This window comes from Pelmatolapia mariae, linkage group LG5, assembly GCF_036321145.2.
Source record: "Pelmatolapia mariae isolate MD_Pm_ZW linkage group LG5, Pm_UMD_F_2, whole genome shotgun sequence".
In the NCBI taxonomy this organism is placed as follows: domain Eukaryota; kingdom Metazoa; phylum Chordata; class Actinopteri; order Cichliformes; family Cichlidae; genus Pelmatolapia; species Pelmatolapia mariae.
In genome coordinates, this window is record NC_086231.1 from 12166436 (window position 1) to 12191492 (window position 25057).

General features: G+C 39.9%; 2 protein-coding genes across 5 annotated transcripts in view; one reads left to right on the plus strand and one right to left on the minus strand.

The window, feature by feature from the left end:
* chd6 (chromodomain helicase DNA binding protein 6) overlaps nucleotides 1–10691 on the plus strand; it is a 102045-nt gene extending 91354 nt beyond the window's left edge. For 3 of the 4 annotated variants that reach the window (XM_063473696.1, XM_063473697.1, XM_063473695.1), the window contains exons 39-45: nucleotides 1–152; nucleotides 523–786; nucleotides 1622–2260; nucleotides 2448–2687; nucleotides 2874–3014; nucleotides 3284–3388; nucleotides 3949–10691. In XM_063473696.1, coding sequence (XP_063329766.1) covers nucleotides 1–152; nucleotides 523–786; nucleotides 1622–2260; nucleotides 2448–2687; nucleotides 2874–3014; nucleotides 3284–3388; nucleotides 3949–5208 — 2801 coding nt within the window. In that variant the 3' untranslated portion in view covers nucleotides 5209–10691. The remainder of the gene's footprint in view (nucleotides 153–522; nucleotides 787–1621; nucleotides 2261–2447; nucleotides 2688–2873; nucleotides 3015–3283; nucleotides 3389–3948) is intronic. The other variant, XM_063473698.1, reaches the window with a different exon arrangement.
* Nucleotides 10692–13881: 3190 nt separating this feature from the next.
* The window catches only part of rspo4 (R-spondin 4), a 28023-nt gene continuing 16847 nt past the window's right edge, over nucleotides 13882–25057 (minus strand). Inside the window, exon 5 of the mRNA XM_063474113.1 lies at nucleotides 13882–14018. Coding sequence (XP_063330183.1) covers nucleotides 13882–14018 — 137 coding nt within the window. The remainder of the gene's footprint in view (nucleotides 14019–25057) is intronic.

Below are 25057 nucleotides of genomic sequence, written 5' to 3' on the forward strand. Positions count from 1 at the left end.
TGCCTGTGGTCGAAGGGTTTTCTGCTAGCCCCAGGTTTGCAGCTCCCATTTCAGTGTGTGAGATTCCTGACAGCCTTCATGAAACCAGAGAGCCAACCATCGCTCAGCTGTTACAGGAAAAAGCACTGTACTCATTTTCTGAGTGGCCAAAGGTAAAATATATTTTTTACTATTACTGTAACATTCTCAGTGATGTGTTTACAAAATATTTAACAGTAGACGTTGATTCTCCCATGGTTAAAACATTTTTAACAGTAAAGTTAGAATAATTATTTTTATAAATTCCGTTCTTCCTCTTTGGCAGGAAAAAGTTTTAGAAGCCAAAATACCCTGTTTTGAGTTCTCACTGGTAATTTCACTGCTTTCATTTAGAGGACAGTGCTGATGCTGCTTAGAAAGTCTGAAAAGACTAAATGAGTTTTACAGTTTAGCTAATTTTTGTGGCACTTGGTACACTTCTTGTAAATTAAGTTATTCGTGTTTATTAATTAATTTTTCCCCCTATTTTTATGGCCCCTGTAGGATAGAGTAATCATCAACCGCCTGGACAGCATCTGCCACGCCATCCTTAAGGGGAAGTGGCCTTCATCTAGCGAGCAGTATGACTCACCAGCTGCCCTGGCTGCCAATTCCTGCTTGGCCAACAGTTTAGCCCAGCACCACCAACATCGAGCAGGTTTTCTCTCCACCACGGCCTCAGGCTCTGTCCCAACCCAGGCCAGGGTGCAGCAGGCGAGTCCTGCACTGGGATTTTCCATTCCTCCCCCTCTCACAAGACTACCTAAGGTGAGACCCGAAGAGTGAATGAATAAATTAACTCCCTTTGTTGCACATATCAGTGTATCTGTCATCTGTCAGCATTTATCTCTCCCATGCCATGGTTCATACAAGTTGTGCCCAGTTTGCTTAAAGTGCTAACAAGGCTGACTTTAGACTGACCAGGTCTTTGCAAAATGCATCATGAGTCTGACCGAGTTTTTCATTTTCTGCTAAAGATTTTATTGTTTGTTTATATGTGCTTCCTTAACTCTTCATTGTTATGTTCTATATAAAATATAACTGCAATAGTTATAAATAAAACTATTAGCACTGGGCACCTCTAGTCCACACCATTGCTTTGTTGCTTATTGTGAAGTTTCCTGTCTCAGTAATGTGTACTGTTGATAATATAAATGTGGAGATTAGACTTGGGCAAGTTGTCATATATCTATAAAGACACATTTCATATATGCGAGAGTGAGAATAATGACCAGATTTGTGTCTCTGCTCTGAGTTTATATTCTGGCTGCTTAGCCTTCAGCGTTTTTAAACCAAGAAGATTGTTTACAAAATGTTTGACACCATAGGCCAGCGAACAGATGGATTATGAGCTGTTTGTTCCGTGTCTCATACTTTCAGATGTAAACAAGTCAACTTGTCAGGTGCCTGAAGCAGCATCCAAAGATGACACACTCACTCTCAGGAAAAAAAAACAAAAAACAGTTTAAATATCTAACAATTTTACCCAGGTCTAGTTGACAGCCGCCACTGTGTTGTGTCTCAGTCCATATGTATGTTTAATAAAGCCATCATCTCTCTCCCATTCTTGTCTACCCCTCACCCACCCTGTCCACCCTGACAGTACATGCCGCGGGGCGGCGCATGCGGGCGCGGAGCTTGGCGCCTTACCTCCTTGCCTCTGTTACAGGAGAGGCTTGTGGCTCCTGCCTTCCTCCCTGAGCTCAAACGAGCAGGAGGTCGGAGGTCTTTCGACTATGAAGCCGCTGCTGCGGCAGCTGCCAAGGTTTTAGCTGGAAAATCTGCATCGTCATGCCACACTGCTGTTACCACAAGCTCCAGTAGTGATAAAGCACCCGTGGTTGCTCCGCCCTCTCACCGTACAGGAGCCATGTTGATAAATGGCTGGCAAGAAGCAGCCATAGATCTGACCAAGTCTTCAGGAGAAATAAGCACCACGAGTAGCATTGGGGCAAATGAAGCTGTGGTTGCACCAGGAATCAGCCACCTCAATGCTGGTGCGGGCAGCAGTCATAAGATACCACCGCCACCTCCCATCACGGCCCCGCTGCCAGGCCCCGTGGGAATCGACATGGCCGGAATTCTGCAGGCGGGGCTCATCCATCCGGTAACAGGACAAATAGTTAACGGGAGCCTGAGGGGAGATGATTCAATGAGGAGGAGGAGAGGGAGGAGGAGAAATGTGGAAGCTCTGTACTCTGAGTTCACCAAGAGCCGAGGACTGCACCTCACTGAATCACAGGTGGGTAGAGGGAGGAGGGCCTTTTCAGAGTAAGGGCATTTAGAATAGTTGTACTTGCTTCAGAGTGAAAGAGAAGCCCCACCGAGAACATTTTGGGGACAAAAAACAAAAGATAAAGTTGATCAAAAAAGAAAGAAGAAAGTAAATCTTGTGTTATCTGTGTATGTGTCTGTCTCTCCATGTACAGGGCCGGGTTGAGGTGATCAGCCACTCTTCTGTTTCCTCCTCCACCTCCTCGCCATCCCCCTCTCCCTCAGAGCGACCTGCGGGTCCTCCCACACCGTCCTCCTCTTCTACTCCCACCCCAACCCAGACACCTCCTCAGCCAGAGATTGTGGCCATTGACAGAGAGGCAGCCGGCAAAGGTCTAATTGAGTGGCTGAGACAGAATCCAGGCTACACCATGGATCTGCCGGCATTTGCTCATGTAAGTCTGAGGATTTCTAGGATCGTAATACTCTAAATCCTGCTGTGTTGTATTCTTTATATTTTGTTTTTTCTGTATTGGAATGTCCTCTGCTGAGGCTACAGTTGAGCACTTTTTTTTTTTATGCTCAGATTAATTGGCACTTACAACCTTTTTCCCCATCTACCCTCCCTGGCAACTGTGCAGTCTGGCGCAGGTCTGTTGCATGGTTTTGTAGAGCGTCCCAAACAGAGGAGGCATCGCTGTAAAGATCCCACCAAGCTGGATATAAACTCTTTGACGGGGGAGGAGAGGGTCCCTGTTGTGCACCGCGGCACTGGACGCAGGGTAGAAAACACACACAGACACGCATATAAAATACATGAAACACAAAAGTCAAATAAAAGTGTTCATTTTAAAACATAAAACTGAACCAATGAAAGTTCAGCCATGGGAAGTAGAAGGATTGCTGTGTTATTGCTTCCTTTGCTGCAGTTTGGTGGCGCTTTGCTGTCCACCAATAATACAGGCTGCCTTTGAGTAGGGGAAGCTAGAAAAAGCTTACATACAATTTGATATCATTGCAACTACACTGTGCTGGTTTTCCTACTTTGCAGCTTGGTGGTGCTATGGCTCCGGCCATAAAGGAGCTCTCTAGATGGTTGGATGCCAACTCGGAATACTATGTGGCTCCAGACTGGGCTGATGTGGTCAAACACTCTGTGAGTATGATACTGTGTAGCATTGGATGTCAACAGGGTGTGTTTTGCCCCTCTCTGACATCAGTTGTAAAAGACAACGAGCCCCAAGTGTAACATTTCCTCAGAAATGCCATGCACATCAAGCCTGTGTAGCAGGATATCACAGACTGCAGAAAGCTGACATAAGAAGCTACAGATCTTTTTCTGATGTAGAGAATCAGGCATGAGTTGTAATTACTGCCACTTTTTAGGATGTTTTTGTGAAAGCCCTGTAAATTATGAAAATCTGTTGCGCTGAAACTTATTTCACTCTCATTCAGTTAGTTGTATAGTTTTCATGCTAAAACAACCAATTGGTGCCAAGTAAAAATGCAAGTATGCAAGCAAGTAGATTTGGAAAGAGATGTAGCGTCATCTCTACTCTCACAGGAGTGTCAGACCAGTGAAAGACTAAAAAAAAAAGAAAGATGCTTTTAATTGTCCTTTTGAATTTTCCTATGGCTGTTCTTCTACTTGCGATACTTTGTCAGTTCCAGTTGTTCTTGTGCACTAATGTGTTGTCTCATGGCCTCCTCTTGCAGGGTTTCCTTCCTGAAGGGAAGTTCTCTCGGATCCTCACAGAACCCGTCAACAAGGACCCAAGCTCCCGCCGCCGTGGACGTCGACCTCGCAGCGAAATGCCTAAGCCTCTCCTGTCCGTCTCGGACACTTCCTCACCGGGTCTCGGTCCTCCTCTCTTCATGAATGGTGGTTTGATTGGCAGCATGGACTCCATGGTGGCCATGCAAAATCTCCGCAGTGGTATCCCTGGAATTCCCATCTCTGGGATTATGGCAGCTGGATTCCCGCATGGTTTCCCTGCAGCTGTCTCAGCGGGAGGAGCTGGGGGGTCTGCCGAAGATGCCAAGAATGGTCTGAGTATGTTACCCATGATGCTGCATGGAATCCCGCACCCCCATGGGGCTGCAATCCCACAGCATGCTTTGTTCAGCGTTGGCACCATGATGGCACACACGCCACCGCCACCTTCTCCTCATCCCAGCTCCTCCTCCTCCTCGACTTCCTCCTCTTCTTCAGCGTCTGCTGTGAAGGTCACCACGACAACCGCACCGTCTGCAACTGAGGCGGCCAGCCCTTCTTCGACAACGCCTGCAGAAAGAGAGGGCACCGCCCCTGCTGCTGGTGGCGAAATGGACAGGACGCGGGAGGAGAAAGGAGCTGCAGAGGCTAACAAACGACCAGTAGCGGCAGAAGCAGCAGCCATCATTACCTCCACCACCAGGGCCCACCTCAGCTCTGCACATCTTGGAGCTGGTACTGGCAGCCATCTTACCTTCAACCCTTTCCTAATCCCGGGCATGTCCCACGGTTTGCTTTACCCACACATGTTCTTGCCACATGGTGGCATCATGGCACTTCCAGCCATGCCCCCTGGTGCAGTTGATAGCTCTCCAGGCAGCCCCAAGAGGAGAAAGAAGAGAGGAAGAGAAGAAGGTGAGCGAGAAGAGGAGAGGGAGAAGGCAGCAACTGGAGATGGAGAGGAGAGAGAAAGTACAGATAAGGCTGGTGGTACCTCCCACCCAGGCACCTCTTCATCTCCCTCCATCCCCTCTACCTCAGCTTCAGACCCAGACCCAACTCCAACTGACGAGCTCCAGACTGGGCAGGGGAATGCAGAGGGTGGGTCTTCAGAGCCCCAGGAACCGGACTCCAATGACCACACTGAGGGAGCAACAGAAGACAATGAGAAAAGATCGGAGGAGACAGGAGAGGAGGCAAAGGAGGAGGAGGAGAAGCAGGACACTGAGGAGCAGAGACAAGTGGAACAAGAGGATGCATAGAGGAGAGGAACTGCAGAGGCCTGAAGGACAGCCCACTTCCTGCTCTCTCCTCCTGTCTCCTTTGTTGCTCTCCTTTCTCAGCTGAGCAACAGTGTAAAATTTGTGCCGTGTCTGTCAGTCAATGTCCATGTAAAGACTTTTATTATGATGATGACTAATAATGATGACGATTATATTCAGCTCGGTCATGTTTATATACCAAGACCCCACCCACCCTCTCCACTCATTCATTGTATACAAAGAAAACTAGTGTAAAAAATGATCCTCTCTGTAGTGTTCTCCTTCATTCTCCATTGAGACTGAGTCGGGAGGGATACTTCTCAACAGGAACACACACAACACACACCGAATGAAACCTGGCCTAACCAAGAGCAACTCTGACCGTAGTATTGATACCGTTTTAGGCTCAAGGTGAGCCAAGGTGGACAGGCAGCTTTGGTTTTCGCCTGGTTTGTATGGACACAAGGATGACTGGGAAGGTGGGGCACAGCTGCCAGAAGTGGTTTTTCCGAAGTTATTTTTCTCACCACAGTTTGGAAATTCTGAAAAGCTCATGCGGGGGAGCGATTAAATCTTATGTTTTGACACACTCCACTTAATCTAGGGAAATTCGTGCAATGTTCAATGTTCATGCCAGCTAGATTAATCTAAAAGGAGAACCGTCATTCAGATATGACACTAAAACACCTTTTCCTAGTTGATAGTAACAGAAAAAACAACCTAAGTATCTAAATATGCAAGAGCCAGTGTCTGCTGCAGAAACACAACAGACCCACAAAGATTTTAGAGAGTAGCCCTTTTGAAATGTATCTAAATCACGTTGATATGATTGTGGGCGTCATTGAATAAAAGTATGTTTAGTGCATTTAAAAAGGCTGCCAAATCAGAAGAAATTAATTTGTCTCTACTAGTTTTATACCTAATAAAGTTAACAAAATTGTGAGAATAATGTTAACTAGAAGATCACAAAATACGAGCCAGGTTAGTCCATCCCAGTCACGAATGTTAAATCCTAACTTTAAGATATTCTGCAAGTTCTCCATGCTTTAGATGCATATTTTATTTTCATTATAATGTTATTATGATTCTTAATATTGTGTTACTGCTGCAGTAACTCCTCCATAAAGTAGATCACAAAGATAAATCTAACGTGAACACTAGATGATGAATCCAGATTCCCACAACAGGAGTACAGCAGAAATTCCGAACAACTATCAAGAGAGGCTTAGGCATATGCTTTCTCATTTGCTTTTCTTTATAAAGGCAAGGAACAATCATGAGATTCATTTGTTTTATTACTTTTATTAGCTCATGTAATTTTATTTTTTAACTCAGCCACAAAGTCACTTTGGGAGACCCCCACCTCCCTCCCTTCCCCTCAAGTGGTTAGCGCTAATCAGAAGACATGAAAGGGCAGGAACATCAACCCTAAGCTCATCCTGGCCACCAGGGGGCAGTAGGAGGCAGATGTGATATCCTGAATTGCAAACACAGGAGTGGGGAGGAGGGCTGTGGGAGAGTAGAGGAAAAGAAGGTGCTTTTTTTTTTTCTTTTTTCTTTTTTGTCCCTTGGGGTTCATCAAGTCCTAAATTGCATTTACTTACAACAAATCAGGTAACCAGCATCTCATCAGGAACAGTGCAAAATGATGCTGCATAATGATTACAATCATGACCTGTAGCATCAGTCGGTCATCCCCCCCACTGTCCTTTTCCTGTTTTTCTCCTTAGTGTGGGGATTCTGTGTTCAGAAAGAGATTACCTGTGCTGTGTCGATCATCTGTCCAGGGAAAGGGAACAGTCTGTTTTTGTTTTTTCTTTTTGTTAGTTTTTTTTAAAGAATGAAGAACAGATAAAATAGGGAGAGGAGGGATATGGTAGTAGTATGAATCACTCTGGCTTTCCCCCCTCACATTAATTTTAATAGCAGTTCATACTAAGAGTTTCTAAATATGTAAATCTATCGCTGTATATTGCTGATTTTTTTTTTTTTTTTTTTTTTTAAGCACACCATTGATTTCTTCATTGTCTTTACTTTGTTCCTCCATTAGGGGGAAAAATACTTGACATATGCGCAGAGGATTTTTGCATAGAGCTTAGTCCCAGTTTCTTTTTTTTTTTTCTGTATCAAACAGACTGTACTGTACATTAAAAGGATGCAAGTTGCTGGTTTTATTCAGTCTTTTCACGACAGGGTGTGTATTTTGGGGGTAATTGTCAGATGTTTCTGATGTAACGTATAACTTCACTTCTTTTTGTTTTCATATATGAAAACATTATTTTTGCACAATGTCTTTTTGTGAATGTTAACCTGTTTCCGTGTGGTCTTTTACTTTCCGTTGTGTGTGTGTGCGTGAGTGTGAGCGTGCGTGCGTGTGTATGCGAGAGTGTGCTGTAATGGGAGAAAGTGTGTATGTGTGCATGCATGCGCACACGTTTTGTGGTGGAGCAGTTTCTACTCTGTTTCGTCCTTACAGGTCACATTTCTTGTTGGGGAAAAAAAAACAAACATAGTTGTTGCCTTGTCACAAGTTTGTGGCTACATATAATTTATTATACTTTTCTTTTGCTTTGCCAAACTTTCACCAAATATGACATCCTTTTTCTGTTAGTTTCATTATGTATTATTCAAAGTAAAATGCCTTATTTAGCGAGTATTTTTTTTTTGTATAGATGTTCAATTACATCTCCTTATTAGGTCATGTTATTGCTTGTCTTTCCTTTTTGTTTTTATGCGTACACGGCGTTGGTGATGTGCATTATCTTCAGAAGCCAATAATAACGGAAGGTACCACTGCTCAAATCACTACATTTATCCCTAAAGGTCAATCAATCATCCCTCAAAGCACAAATGGAGAGTTAACAAAAAGTGACTGTTTGCTTACCAGTGCCTCTAAAATTGCTTTCATTTCTCTTTTTGTGAGCCTCACTTGCACGCTATCTTGACTTCACGTTTCCAGTGTGGCGATTATCTTTTGGAAAGTGGTTAACATTTGAAAATCTAAGTGTTGGATTTTATCATTAGATGATGCCATGCTGTTCTTTAAAGGGGAATTCTGGGATTACTCAGTCTGGATCTAAACTTCAGACTCTTATTGAAGAGTTAGGGTTAGGGTCTGCAACTTTCAGAATCCCAAAGTTAAACTTGTAGAGTAAATACCGTGCACACTTTTATTGACTAAAGCTGTAAAGTTAATGGAGATGAGCGCTGCACCCTAGCTGCTCTGCAGTTCACTGCTGCAGTCGTTTTTAAAGCTTTTTTCTTTGCACTCAGAGCTGTAATTATTCATGCTTCGTACCCTGACCTGTTACATTCTTAGCAGTGTTTGGCTTCTCAAATCTCCACAACAAATCTGCTGATAATTAGAGGAATAAGACACAGGCTGAGAAATATCAGAATTTCCCTTTGAGGAATGCTACTTAATCTTTTAGAATTCTCTTCCTTCACGGGGCCTTGTGTCTGGTATCCAGCACATCTAGGATGATAATGCGCACACAGTATGTATGCAGCCTAAGTATTTGATTGTTGTCGTGTGTTATTCGAGATTCCCGAAAGAGCAAATCAGAAGGGGAAGCCAGTTGCTTTGCACCACAGATGATTTATCTCAAAGGAACGGGCAAGCGTTGCGTTCCAGAGGTCATGTGTGCACATCATTTGCTGTTAATGGCTTATTCTTGTGCAAAAACTTGAAAACAAACTTGCAGGTGCAGTATGTAACCACAGCTCGGGGGCAGGGGGGGTTAATCAGGTCGACTGGCGATGGCTCTGTATTGTCTCTTCGTGTCACACCATGCCTTCTTTAACAGTGTTTTTCTTTTCATTGAAGTTCTCGTTGGTTAACTTAAATGTTCTTCAAAACAGTCACCTCAAAAATGTAAACGTTTATCTCTTATCATAAAAAAATGTATTTATTGTACAGTTCTCGTCTTTACGTTGTTGTCTCATGACTGACCAGTGGCTGGTTTTGTTAAGTTTTCTCAAAGACAAAAGCATTTTGGTTCACGTGGAATTTAAAGTATCTGGTAATGTCACATGCTCTGTTTTTTAATTTTTCTTCTTCTTTTTTTTTTTTTTTTTTTAGATGTAATTACATCAAAATTAAATGGTTAAGAGTTCTTAGAATACCTCCTCTTTATTTTCTTTTCGTAGTCCCCACGGTAATCCAGCGTGAGCCACCCTTTGGTACAGTCTGCAGATGCAGGATCCTTTCTAAAGCTGCAGTACAGTAGCATACTTTTTCAAAAACTTGTTTTTATTTTTTCCTCTAAAACGAGAAGATGACTGAAAACTAGCAGGTTTTGAAGCTGACATTGTAGGGAATCTGCAGTTCAAACAAGTAAAGTACCTGAAGAGTCTGTCAGATTCATGACGTGTTAATCATGCATTTAAAGTTCAAACTGCAAAGTTAGAACTCTGATTGAAAATATCTACAACATCATGCAAATATATCACACTAAATCCGGTTAAGGATGTTGTATATTTGTTTCTTTCTCCATCCTGATAGGCTCAAACTAACAGGTTATGAAGCCTTTGTGTTATTTGACAGTGTTCGAGGTTACATTAGGGAATGAGTCTTATTCATTTCCATAGTTCAGGCCTCCTATGTGGCTTATTAGAAGAGCGCCCCTGATACACAGCCTCAGAAGTTAAAGAACCCCTGAAAACAATCCATAAAAATAAAAACATTAGAACTTATTTTATTTGTCAAGCCAGTCATTACAAAAGCTGAAAAATATCAGTCTCCATATGTGTTTTTTCCAGTTCATTGCAATTGAATTTCACAGACACTAAACTGTTTTCTTGGCAGAAGACAAAATGTGTATTAATGTCCCAGCAATTATTTTCTTCTCCTTTGTCAACTTCAGACATTAATGTGGTGGAAAAGCTGTTACCTTTTGATATACGCTCGTACTACCAGAAGTCGTCAGCATGGGTTTATGTCGAAAGTGACAGGAACACCTAATCGTAATTTATCTTTGAATTAACAGCCATGTTTTTCTTGAATTTGCTTTTAGCTCGTTGCACCGTCTTACCGAAGGGAAAGTGTCATTTAAAGTTTGAAGCGACCATGAGATTTAAAAATAGCATAACTGCAGTTTAGGTGTAATGATGACAAATGGTGAAAGGCAACTGTAAAATAAATCTTTAGACTGGATCTAAAAACTTCACCACCTTTGTCCAGTTCATGTCTGTGAAACTGCCCTCCAGAACCCGGGGCAAGTTGAATATTTGACTGTTCGCAGGACCTCTCCAAGCACTGCTGAACCAAGTGCAACGTAATTCACCAGGCTGTGATTCACTGGCTGATCCTGAAGTCAGAAACCCGGTCATTAATAAATAAGTTATGTGGTGGGGTTTTTATCTTTTATTTTCTTCTTTTTTTTTCTTTGTAAGTATAACTCTGTATTCCCATGTGGACCAATCTCATGAGTCGAAACATGGTATGTGTGATCTTTTATTGTGCAATAAAAGATGACTTTCAACTTTCTGTTGTCCGTGGAGAGTAATTAACTAACTAAACATGGATATTTTAGCTGATATCCTTATGTAATTCTGATGTCTTTTGCTTTTCTTTTTTTGGTTTATAGACTGTTCTTGCTCAGCTTTCTGCACATTGTGTACTCGGAAAGATGCATTGGCCTTGTAATGCTGTTGTATTGGTTAGCAGCAATGTGAAAATATGTTTGCTGCTGGTGTTGTGTAAGGGAAGACCTTCCACTTCTTTAAAATTAAGTCATATCTAAAGGATTCAATAGTGAGAAGTACTTAGACTGATATAGGAACAAATATGTAATCAGGAAAACAACATTTTGACATTGTGACTTTGGGTATTAATAAAAACCCTTAAAAATATTTACAGCAGATGAACACTATCTGGAAGTCATATTCTGGAAAAATGACCTGACACAGGACCTGAAAGATTTATCTGGCCCTTCATGGTCTAAGTGGAAAATTGGCTGCTGAGAAGCAACACTTAAGGAAAAAGCAGGAAGAAAAGGCTGAGGTTACACTAGAACTGGACTAAAAATCAGTGGCAACAGGTCTTATGGAGTAAGGAGTCCAAATTGGAAACTTTTAGTTCAACATTTATGTAGGACATCAGGAGAGAGTTATAAAAGTGAGTGCCATCTTTAAAACACGGTGGAGGCTCTGTCACGGTTTGGGTTGCATGGCAGCCAGGAGTGTTTGGGATCTTGTCAAGATTGATAGATTTATTGTCACAGATAAGTACTGTCTGATCCAACATGCAGTACCATCTGGAAGGCAACAGTTTCATATTTCAGTCTCAATCACACAGCAGAACAGATAATGGAACACTATCAGTCATGGATTGGCCTCCCCAAAGCCTGGACCTTAACATTGTTTAAGCACTTTTTGATCATCTCAGCAGAGAATGGAAGGAAAAAGGTGGTCAACATCCAGAGAAGAGCTCTGAATGTCCTTCAAGAAGCCTGGAGAACTGTTCCTGTAGACTACTTCTAGAACAAGAAAGCTTGTCAAAGAGACTTCAGTCTGTGTTAAAGGTGAACAATATAACATGAAGATTTCTATTAGATCCTTTTTGCTCTCTTCTTTAAATAGTTGGTAGATATGAGTACCAAGTTAAATATTAACAAAAAGTATTTAGTCTATTTTTGCAAAGGAAAGAACAAAAGGGAAAATTTCAGTGGACAAAAGATCTCACTCAAACAGATCAACTCCATTTTGTCTGTAAATAAAACTGTGCACAATGGCTGCCACATCAAAATAAACATTTATTGAAATGTACGCTCGTGCTGTGGATAAAAAAAATGCCACTTTGTCATGAAATATTGATTCAGCAAGCAAGCTGTTAAAGAGACAAAGCCATTTATCAGCTCTGGAAAAAAAAGAAGAAATACCCACATATTCAATCTTGCTACGCCAACTATGCATACCAAGGTATACTTGTGCATATCAGACAAGTCAGGGGAAAATAAAAGAAAGAAGCCGGCATATAACTAAATAAAATTCTTAACTCATAACTTCCGTCACTGTGATTTAAATACATAGTGTGAAGTTAAACTCTGTAGTAACAAGCTTGAATATGTGGAACTTCTAAGGCTTTTTTTTATTTTAGAGAGATAGTTTGGTTTTCATGTTCAGGCTGCTGTGACAGTAATTTCCCAACTGCTGGGATAAATAAAGCAAGTCTTATCATTTTTAGGTTCACTGGAATAGCAACTTTAGAAACTGCAGAAGAAAAAGAAGAAGCAAAGAACAATTTGTGCTCTTGTTAACATTATTTTCTGTTGGATACTGAGGGCTTTGTTGTGGTTATCGTAGCTATTTTCTTAAACTGATTCAAGTTACAGTTATATTAGTTTTATCATGATAATGAATAACAGACACTTTATACACAGTCTTCAGGAGCTCAAATGCATGTAAAGTAAATAATTTGTAGGCAATGATAGCCTAAACTCTGGAAATAATGGGCATCACTTTTTTAAAAAGCCTCTTTATGATATTTATGTCATGCTTTTTGCTTTTATAACATCTGTCTTCAGTTTTTCCTTTGTGAGCTTCAGAAACTTCTGGGTTGCTTCTGCTGCATTTGGCTAAATATGAGTAGAAAGTGCTGCTCTACACACACCAGAGTTCAGTAAATACTGATGACCACGGGAAGCAAAAGCACACCTTTCTTTCCTCCACAGTGTTTTGCAGATTATATAGCAGGTACACTTATGAGCCATTCCAAGCTTTTGACGTGCTCTTTTCTTCACAAATTTCATATAAATAAAATTGAACTGAATATTTTTGCAGTCCAATTTGATCCAAGTTTCTGTCCGGTCTGTCTGTACTAGAGCTACTCTGGCTTTTGTCGTCTGTCTCTTCTTGGGGCTGATGGGTAGTTTCTGGTTATTTCTCTCATGTAATCTTCTCTTTGTGCTTGGATGATGATATCCCCACCCTCCTGGAGGGTGTTCTTTACTTAGCTGGATGCTGTTTGTCTTTACTATGTAATAATCCTTTGCTCACCAGCCACTGCTCTTTTCTATGCACGACCAGGACTTTAAGCTTCTGAGTTATGTTGGGGGGTGTTTGGGGTAGGGTGTGATTTATTTTTAAGCCCCTTAATTTATTAATAAATACTGAAGAAAAGTCAAAACTGTACATGAAACTTAAACCTACATAAAATAGGTAATCTGTAATTCCGAACCTGTTAATATGATATTTTACTTCCACCTCTAAAATTAAATCTGCACTCAATATTAATTGTATAACTGTAACTTGAAATTTCTCCTAAACTGATGAAATGACCAGAGAAAATGTAGCTGTGTAAAAATCTGTGGCTATAAAATCACTAAAAGATAATTATTTGAAAATCTGATTGAGAGATGGTTCATATGTCGCTGCTCCTGCACGGGAAGCTTGAAATTAGCAATTTTTTTGTGAGGATTTCAGTCCAAGGAGGCAGGTTAATGGTTGCTTTACCTGATGAAGGGACAGTTTTCCTTGCACCAAGCTGCTACTTTAGACAGTTTTAATACACTAGTGAAAAGCGCGACCTCTTAGGAACTTTTAGTTTTTGGATTTTGGTGGATTGCAGTCTCGATTTATGCTTCTGGCCTCTGTGGTTGGGTGCTTGGAAATGATACGGATTTATGACATATTTTCATTTATGTTCCATGTTACATCGTGTCTGTCTCCCCCTCAGGGATCTCCATGATGTCTTTGCTCCCCTGTGGTTGTTCTGTTTGTTGAGTTGCCAACGCTGTTGCTGGTGTGCAGTCGTAGCCGTTTTCGCTCCTTCTTCTTTCCAAGTCCTCCTTTTTTATTCTGTCTTCTTTCTGACAGATAAACAGATAAAACAAGTCAACATGAAACATTAAATATCACACATGGCACATCTGCATTTCAGATCAGTTGTCTACATGCATATTTTAATCATAATTAAAAGAAAAACTTTATTTATTAACATATATGCATGTATATACATATTTATTTAAATCACAATAAAATCACCCTCTTTTAAGTGAATAACACACACTAGACAGCTAAAGTAAATGGAAGGATTTTTCTCCTGTTCATCATAATTTATACATTTATAAATAAATCCAGTTATTCAGTCATAGTCTGTGTTGAAGGTGAAGAGAATACTTTTAAATCTTTATCAAGCTTATTTTGATGCTTACTTTTGTGTGTTTTTATCTTAAAACACACAAAAGTAACCGATAACAGTTTTTGCAACTCCTGGATCCAAAGCAAAGGTTAATAATTCCATTATAAGACACTTACTAAATGTCAGCATTGTTTTAGTGAAAAGTGTCTAAACAATACTGCAATACAAGAAATAAAACTTGAAGAAATCTGAGCTTGGTGGTTGGAAAAAGAGCAGAACCTAAAAGCTTTTACATCTAATAACTTTTTGCACTCCTAAATGTTTCAGAACGGTATTCCATCTTTCAGATTGTGTTTGGTTTAAAATGAAAACAAAAAGAGGCTTTTTGAGGTGTCCTTTAACACGATCGGTTTGGAAATCACTACAGCAAAAAAGAACACTTTTATGTTGTAGTGTGACTCATCAGACAGTAGTTTGTCTTCTACCTTAGAAACCCATTAGGCTGTCTTAAACCTAAACAGCTTGATTCATCTTCCCAGTTGGTCTCCACTGGCTAACCCTTCCAGCTTTGTTAATAATTTACTTAATGTGTGTGTAAAATGTTCTGGTCTTGGACTATTACTGTATTCTGTGACCTGATGCTCTGAGGTTCTGTTGGCTGATGGTCCACATCAGGCAGGTTTCAGTAAAATGTTCTCAGTGATGTTTAGCTGCTTTGATAACAGGCCGTATGTTTACAGAGACAGGAAAAAGCTTTTAATGCTCTTCAGCACTGATCTGATGCATTATCTGCTGTGGACACACACGCATCATGTGTAATGTCATTTATTTTTAAAGACCCGAGGACTTTAAATGAAACTTTAGTGGGTCTGAACCCAATGAACAAATGTTTTGGTATTTCAAAATACATCATGACATATCAGTTTAAAACTTAACCATAGATCTCATATAGCTGTCTCATGCTGTTAAGGTAAGGTTTAGCTTAGATAGAAAATGTGGTTTTAATGTTCAGGAAAGGAGAGGAGAGCTTCAGTATCTCTGGCATAAGCTTAAAGGTGGAATCATTTTCTGTAATATATAGCACTGATGTTGATTTAGAGCTTGGTTGGACATCAGAGTAAAAACAACTGCACGCAGAGAGGCAGTAAAAGAAGAAGAAAGGAAGCAAACCCCAAGAAACATACTCTCGTGGTCACACTAGCGTTCATAAAGAATCTTTCTGCCCCACCTGCCAAAAATAAAAAATATATCTCTAACTTAACAAGTAATCCATTTCATATCTATTAATATGTGCTCACTAGCCGATCTCTAATGAGCCACATGGTCAAAAAGACCTGCTCGAACTGATCATCAGAATGAGGAAGAAAATAGATGTAAGTGACTTTGAACATGGCTTGTTTTTGGTGACGGATGGGTTGCTGACCTGCTGGGATTTTCCCGCACAAACATCTTTACAGAGAATGATCTGAAAGGACATCCAGTCTGCCTCGTTGATGTCAGAGGTCAGAGGTGAATGGCCAGTCTGCTTCAAGCTGATAAGAATGCAACAGTAACTCAAAACAAACAAAAAAAAAACAAACGCTTATTGAAACCAAGTTATGTAGAAGAATGTGTCTGAACACACAACATGTGGAGCCTTGAAACGGAGGAACATACAGGCTGCCACAAGCTAAGAACAGGAAACTAAGACTACAATAGAAGCAATAAAAGGACTAAGGCTTTAGTTGGATTTCTATGAGACTGCATATAATAGTGTTAACATGTTCTTTTTTATGTGCAATGCAATTATTCTGCACTACTCAGTATAAACCCTGCATCAAAGAGGCATTTTTAATTCATTCACTTTATTTAACCTCTTGAGCTCAACATTTATAAAGTATTTTGGTGGGTTAATAAATATATTTCGTAAGGCTTGGTAAGGATTTTTGTTTTTAAATTTGAAAGGTTTTTATTTTCTCTTCTTATTACTTCATTGGTAAGTTGGGTTTCACGCTGGATTGAAAAAGGCTAAAGTGAACTCGAAAACTGATGCTCAGAAAAAACACAAACAATTCAAAAAGAATTACAATTCCTTTCTTTTCTTTTGGCCGTCTTTCCTTTTGTTTTCGCTCCATCTCATTCCATCCAAAACATTTGGACGTACGCTGCGCACATTGCACAGATGAAGAAAATACAGATGGTGCTTTCACTGTGTCATGCACACAAAATCACATCCATCAATTCAAACTGCTGGTTGCCTTTGCGCAGCTCCACAGCGGCACGGTGGTGTTGTAACTGCCTTGTTCAGCAGAACATCCCTTGCATTTTTGGGGCAATCCTGGAGTTTCTACTTTCTTCCCACAAACCAATCCAGATATCTCAGCCTGCCAGTCTCTAAGTCAGCTGTGTGCGTGGTGTTGTTGAGGCTGTCGCAGTGAAACGAATTCGTCTTCGTAGGTTAGTTACATATTGACGCTCACACTTTGTTTTTACTGATATTTAGTTATATTTCTGTCACGTCAACAGCTAAAGTGATGAAAAGAACGTTTAATACTGTGTGCTTTCACCCCCCCACTGCTGTCATCTGCCCCTCATTAGTAATAAGAGCGTATCCTCACAGATTGGGCTTTTTAAATCCGCACTGTCTCTTCTCCTTATATTCTTCTTAAAACTCAATTCCTCAATTCCTCTTTTCCCTCTCCATGCACTTCTTCTCTCCTTTCCCCCCCTGACATCTCTTCATTTTTGAAATCTGTCCTTCATTAGTGCTGTCACAAAGTGTTTCATTTTGGAAGCTGTGTTGATGATTGAGAATAAGGGCAGGTTGTCCCAAAATGCCTCTGTACTATCTGTGTGTCTACATTATACACACTAGCAAATTGTTAAAACTGAAACCCTCTGGTGACTGTTAAAACGTGCATATGAATATCCACGCGTTACATCTGAATTTATGTGAGTAATAATGGTGTAAGTTCACAATTCAGACTTGATTACTTTTCTTTTAATAATTACAGATTCTATAAATCTTGGTAAGCTAGGAGGTTAAAGGCTACATTGACTGAATTAGCTGACTTGGAATAGTTTGCATGCAAGCTTGTTTCTGCTGCTGAAATGTTTTTATTTTTTTCCACCCATAACTCCAAATTTCAAGTTAATACGTCGAGATATAATAACTTTCACGTTCCACTCTGCCTATCAGGAACTGCTGTGAAGTTACATCATGTCCTTGCTTCAGATGGTGGAAGGCGTCAGCTACCAGTGCTACAGCTGCAAGGTCACGAATGAACGAACTGCTGAGTGCTTTCAGCGTGGTGCCACAAATGATGAAATCCTTGTGCTACTAGCTGAACCGTGTGGCGTTGTTATCAGTACAACAGCAATTTGTTCATGTTTACTATACATTGATGGATACTGATGCGATTTTGAGTCTGCCTGTACATCCGTTTCTGGGTAACATGGAAACGATGTAATTCATGGAAGAAAATAACTCAAACTATGAGCATTATAGTAAAGTCTGAAAAATATATTTACTTTTTGGATCTGGGATAGTTTTATGTTATGGATAAGAGTGTGCATCAACTCTACACTGAGTAAACCTATAGCCATACATGATTACACAACAGGATTAGTCCAGAGTAACTATCATTTTCCTGGACCCCACTTCTTGTCTTCTCACTGTGCTTCCAAACTTAAAGAAAGACCTTTTGGTTGTAGCTCTGCGAGAAAAATCACTACTTGCCACATTATCCAGACTCTATGTATGGAAGTACCCAGATAATGCAGGGTGCACCACTCCATTACTATTCCTCTGCTTCTGCAGAGCTTGGACATCATCTCTGTTGCTGTGAAGTGTTTACCTTTGACTGTGGATCATTTATTTATTCTTCCAATATTACAAACAAAAATTACACTTCGTTTTCTCTCCCCCCTGGCTTTTAGCACGCAGAGCTGAGTCAAGGTGCTTTCTGTGTGAGTATCTCAGATCTTTTGATCTATTATTTTAATGGTTTCTTAGTTTTAAGCTATCTTGTCTGTTGCAATGTAAAGTACAGAATCATCATAACCTGATTCCTGCAAGCGCGGAACCCTCAGCCACACACACCTTGACCACATATGTGAGTTGGAGAAGACCAGTTTCTGCCTACAAGTAAAAAAATCTTTATATGCAACAGTGTTCACCCTTTTCTCCTGCTCTAGGTGATTATTTTCTCTCTCTCGCTCTCTTTCTCACACACTCTCACACACACACACACAAAAGAAAAAATGGAGACAGCGAACCACATGTGTTGAAGCTGGTATGTCATGAGAGTGGAATATCTCCCAGCTATCTTAACTGAATCAAGCATAGTGCTGGAAAACTCCCCTGCTCATCCCATAACAATCTGACCACAGGAAGACTACAAACACACACGCAAACATAAACGTTCACAGTGCGTGTGCAGACACAGAAATACAAATGTTGCCCTGGTGATTATTCTACTGAATTCCATCTTTGCACTAAAACCATGACATTAAAATGTGCGACCACATCACAAACTCTTTTGGAGAATTTCTCCACTTTTATGTTAAACAATGAAAACAGACATCAAACTCTTACATGTGTCGCCAGTAAACTGTTGACCTGAACACACCAAGCCAAAACTTCTGAGTGTCTCCGCTTCATATGGGAATTTTTACACTACAGTTTTTGGGCACAGTTTCTTGGTTGTTTTCCCAAATTGACAGACTTCTCTATGAAAAATACCAGATTGGATTTATTAGTGATGATATCATCAGAACACAGACTGATGGATATTGTTTTCCTGCATTAGTGTAAAATAAAGTATACTTAATTATTCTTCTTCTTTTTTGTAATTACAGATTTTTAAAAGGTTGGATAAAAAAATGTTTTGCCATTTATTTATTGGAATGTGTAGCCTTGAAATGACTGTAGTTGGTCTAAACTTCCCGTGTTGGGCCCTCGGTCATTAATCAAACAACCTAATTTTGATGAAAGTGGCAGCGCCGAGCTGAGATTCTTTTTTTAGCCAAACCACTAAAACGAAGCGATTTTATTCACAAGATGTTTACCATCAATGTGGAACACATGAAAAACATGTCAGTTCATTTTAGAATTTTAGTTTTGTGAAGTGATGGCAACCTATTCTGCCATTTTGGAATGAACACTCATGTGTGAGTGAGGCACAATGACTTTGTTTACTTCGGGTCTGTAAGACTATGTGCCAGCAGGGATGAGGAAAATGTGTAGTGGCCATTTAAATCCAGATAATATCTCAGTGAGATTTGGCCATATCTCAAAGGGCTCACATTTACTAAACAAGGATAAAAAGATCAAATTTTATGGTTTTATGCTCTTGAGCCTATGCTGACTCCTTGCACAACTCGGTTATAATCAGAACCACATGTTGTGAAAGAAAAAAGAAACACATACATCAGCATAATGGATGACAAATCAGCATGGAGCCCTTTTGGGTGTGCACACATCCTCAGAATAGTGAAACCAACTAACACGTACAAGCAGTACAGCTGAGCGATGACACAAGTTACTTAAAAAATAGACGTTTCCATTCTTGAATTATGGTCGAAAATATCTATGAGGAACATTTTTGACTGGAGCTTCACTGAGACTGGTGAGTGTCCAGTCTGTTAGGAAGATTCCAGTGGTGACAGTGGTAGAACAGTATTACTGCATGACTTTGTATGATTGTGAAAAGGACTGCTTTAGTTTTAAATTCCTCACCAGATGGAGGGTTGGATAACTATCCAATGTTAGTTCAGTCTACAAGTGGTATGTGGAACGTCAACATGGTCCAATCAAATGCAGTCACGCCAAACAAAGGAATAAACTCAAAATGAGACGGTAATGGGTGGTGCAAGTAGGAACATCCATCCATCCATCCATCCAAAATGAATCACAGAACCAATCTCGGGGATTATGACTGTTTAAACCATATCTTAAACAGCTATACTGAGCTGGAGAAAAGCAACAAACCACTCTGTCGCCTAATCCACAGCTTCCACATACAAATCCCCTACCCTATAGCAGAAATAGGGAAAGCTACTGCCAAATGTCATGAAATGTGACATATTAATTTAAACAAGCACACACTTATCAATCCAGTCTGTGTACCAAAGTACACCGAAAGCTAAAAAAAAGCTTGAGTAAAAGTTGAACATCAGGTACAGTGAGAACAATTGCGTGTGAAGGAAGCTTTAACTTTCAGGCACATCGCGGAGGATGTCGTGCAGGAAACTGTAGATCCTTAAGGACAAAAGATGCCTGCTAGTTGCAAAATTAGTACTGAAGCGGAACATTGGGGCATCTTTGATACATTCACTTTATACAAGGACCACCTGTGCAGCACACTAGATGTCCAAATCTCAATAATCTTATAAAGATGTTAGAAAAGTACATTGAAATTGGTTGAATCCTGCCAAATTGAATCAGTCACACTAACATAAAACCTCATGAAAATGTTTGGAAACCACCTAAGAACACACTTTTTTCATCTCTGCCCACAGACTGAAGGGCAGTCTGAAAGAATGCAAGAAAATTTCATTACTTGCTTTCTTCACTTTCTGCCTTTAAAAATGCTTTAAAGACATCTAAGAAATGAAAGTGAGAGAACAAGAGACACTGTGGAGCAAACTTACTCCTTAAAAAGTACCTGTTGTCCAGGGTTTAGCTGCCCCGAGGCTACCTCTGCACTGTGTTCAATGTGCAGTAACTTAATACATGTGGTACTTGGAAAAAAGCACTTTAGCTCACTGTCTGTGTTGGGTTACATTGCAACTTTACCCAGATCCATATGTTATGGGATGAGAGGGCACACTGAGTTCTGTACTGTACAGACCAAAGTAGCAGTGTTTGAAACTGAAATCTAAAATAACTGAGTGAGGATGGTATACAATCCAACGCATCACAGCTAGAATTTTCCTTTTATCCTCAAGAAATGAGAGAAAAAACAAACTGAAAGTCTGACAATTTAAATACTTATAAAAGCCTACAGAAGTATATTCTCAAGTGTGTTTGGTTGAAGGTAAAATCACACATTGCTTCAAAACACGTGTAAAGTAAGAAACATGATCGGCATGTGTGAAATTTCATGACGAGGCTGCTAAAAAAACATCACATAAACAAGCCATACTTTCCATTTTAACAAATATAATTATCTAATCTGAGAGGTGTAATAATACCAAACTGAAACTAAGGATCAGCCATATAATAATTTTGTCTTTCATTTGACAGCGGCTGACAGGATGTTTGTGGTCTTTTTGCCGTCTTACTTGCATCACAATTAGCCGGATTCTCTTGTTGTGCCAGACCAGTAAATGAGCTCACATCCTGATATAAAATGATCTGGATAATATCCCTGTGTCGCCTCAAAAGTCCCTTTATAAATGTCACACATGGTCCCTATTAATTGACACTGGGCCCAGTCCAAAACATGTCTCTTGTCAACATCACGGAGTAGAAAAAAATGTTTCAATCTGTAAGCTAGCAAACGAGTTATAGATGGGGTCAGCAAACGGTAGGATGAACTCCAGTGCAGTAAAATGTTACATATTTCTGTGGTTGCAGGAGCAAAATGTGCAGTGAATAAAGAATGTGGGAGTCAAACCTCTAAAACTCATAAAGCTAAGCCTTTATATAATTTTAATAAGTGGCTAATATGAAAAGTCACTCCTGTGCAGTTGTCGTGAAAGGGTAAATTAGCTACAGAGACAGAAAGCCACAGGGATCTGCAGGGACTGCAGAAACGGCAGATTTTTGCACTTTGACAGTCTTCTGGAGAAATGTCTGTGTTAAATGCATTGGTGATCCATCAAATTTTGGTAAAATTCTCGTCATCTATAGCTAAAACCAGAACTGGCAGTGGTCTTCCAAAAAACCCACCAGTGTCCTTGCTCATGTGTTCACAAATCAAGTCAGCACAAATCTGTTTTTTACTGTTAGTACCGTAGGATACGGATAAAGTACACACACTTGCTTATCCCAGTTAATCCCAGCCCTGTTCTCTGAATTATTTTATTATATTGTGTTTTAATGTGTTTTGCATTGTGTTTTGAACTTGTCGTTGGCTAGGTAGCTGTAGCGTGCAGAGCCACGAGTGGTCTGTGGGGCTGTACCGAGCCTGTACTTGATTTGTGTTGCTTTAAGTACATTAAAAACTGAAGTACAGCTGCAGTTGTATTCTCTACTAAAAGGAATCCCTTGAGTGAATCAAGGTTTGCTTTATTTTTTACCATTTAGAGGGAAAAAGTAATGACCAGTCAAAAAGCCATGTGGGTCTACAGTTTTGCATTATGACTTTTATCCATTCATTTCCACTTTGGTTTTATAATTATGTAAAGTACTGATGGAAAAATAATGAGAAATGGACCTTTGACAAGGAAGTTCAACCACAGTTGTTTTTGTCTGTTGTAATACAGATGCAAGACAGATGCATGCTGCTGGACTTCAACCATAGATGTTTCCTTCCAGTTTACATTTGTGTTGCACTGCATCATAAAACACTAGCTATGCAGCCACTTTCAATTTTACAGCAGAGGAAATACATTAAGGCCTAAATAGGGGCTATACTGCTGCTTTCCCTTTTTAAATGCAAGCTGAGTAAATCAGTCTGACTTTGGGAGATTATCACCACCATAAATACAATTTAATGTTTTCATGCTAATGGCAAACATGTGTCTGTAGCCACAAAGCCATTTCACAAATACATACATGCAGACCAAACTTATGGAAAGATTGTTTGAGTTATCAACATGCGGGTGGAATACAGATAATCACACAGCTTGTGATTTGATTTTTTTCCCCTCATTCATGCAGGTTGGGGTTACAGCCAGCTGATTTTTGGTCGCTTAGTTTACAAGTTGATGCAAAAATGCACAAAAATACCTCGACTATTTTTGGTTTCTTAAATCTCAGAAGTGGTTAAATCCTGGTTAATTGAAGCACCCACACATAATCCACACTTTGACTGGGGAATGTGTACAATTAGGTGATAAGTAAAAACTCAAGGTGTACTTTTAGTGCCTTAGGTGTTTGTGAAGTACTGACATGATTTCCTCTATATAGTACTTGGATCATCTAGTCTCATTTTTGTCACATACATTTAAGTTCATGAATATTTGGACAATAAAACACTTTTTTGTAATTTTGCCTCTGTACACTACCACAGCTGATTTGAAATCAGACAATCAAGATGTTTCACAGGCTCAAAAGTAAGTAGACAAACTAACGTATTAATATAAGGTCTGTTTTTAATACTTGATTTGGTTAAAAACTTGGTTGGGAATCTCTTGCAGTTACTGACTGCCTGGCATCTAAAACCCATGCACATCACTATATACATGTCCTTGATATGCTCTGCAGGCCTTTAGTGTAACTGCCTTAAGGTTTACAGTTCTGCAAGAATTCTGAAAGCATGCTCTAAAGAACCACAGCTTTTGACCATACAAGAATAATCAATTTCCTTACCTAGAGAAACTCTTTGGTGCCTTTGGAATATGCTTTGGGTCATTATCCATTTGCACTGTAAAGCACGGTCAGATCAGTTTTGCAGTTCTGTTTGAATCAATCTGAGCAGAGAGTATAGCCCTGTACACTTCAAAATCCAGCAGTCACATGAACAATGGACAGTAGTGATCTGAATCCACTGGCAGTCCTAACACTGACAGATGTAAGGAAATGAGGAACTGTCTTTACAAACGGGTGCAATTCTTATATAAATAATAATAAAAAAAAAAATTAAAATAGCTGTAATTACAGTAACTGTAATTAACACAGTTACTGCAATACTTTGTTAAGTCTGATTTGAAACTGAAAGTGTCTTCAGTCACATCTGGACAGTTTCAAAAACTCTGTAATGGTATACAGAGAGAAAATTACAAGAAAAGAGTCATTGTCCAAATACGTAATGATTGTAAAAATAATATAACTGCATATTTAGTTAATGTTCTCACAACTGAAAGCACTGACAATAAATACAAGACTAAGAACATTAGAGCATTAGTTTAGTTAACAGCCTCACATTAACCACAGAAATTCCAAGCAAGAAAGGATGACTGCTTTCTGTTTTTAATGGTGAGCTTATTATATTAAGTTACAAATTATTAGTATTTGTTTAAAAAAAAATCCTCAACATTAAAGACGCATTAATTTGTCAAACAAGTTCACGTTTGCTCTTTGCATACATTAAACGTGGAATCACAAAAGCACAAATATATCTGATCTTAAGGGGCTTTCAGACAAAAGTTAAATAACAGCAGCACTGGAAGCCGTGCTTCACAAGGAGACACCCTGATGGGGGAGATCTGCCAAAGTTATATCTATAGGTATTTTATTTTGTTTGAGCTTTTTTCTTTGCCATGGCAGTGTCAGTCACTCTGTGTTGAACATGTTCTGTCTCAGACCTCGGGCACCACAGTTAATGCTGATAAGTTAATAAAAAAAAGAATGAAAAGCGACAGAATGGTCTAGCCAACACATTTTCTGACAACGTAACATCCTAACTGCCTATGTCAGATGTTTCTAAATTGCCAGGAAAAGGAGTAACATATCCTCGTTAGCCCATGACAGTTTGCTGCCTTTGGTGAAAACAGAGGGGAGAGCAGGGTTGGGAGACGAGACCCACGTCCTTCCCCATCATCTGAAAACAATAAGACAACATGAAACTGGGCATTAAAAGACTAGAGCTGTCTAATCTGGGACAACGGAGGAATGCTAGGGAGATGCCACAGCACTCTTTTATCCCAGATGTGTGCTATTAGGTCCAGGAGCTTGAT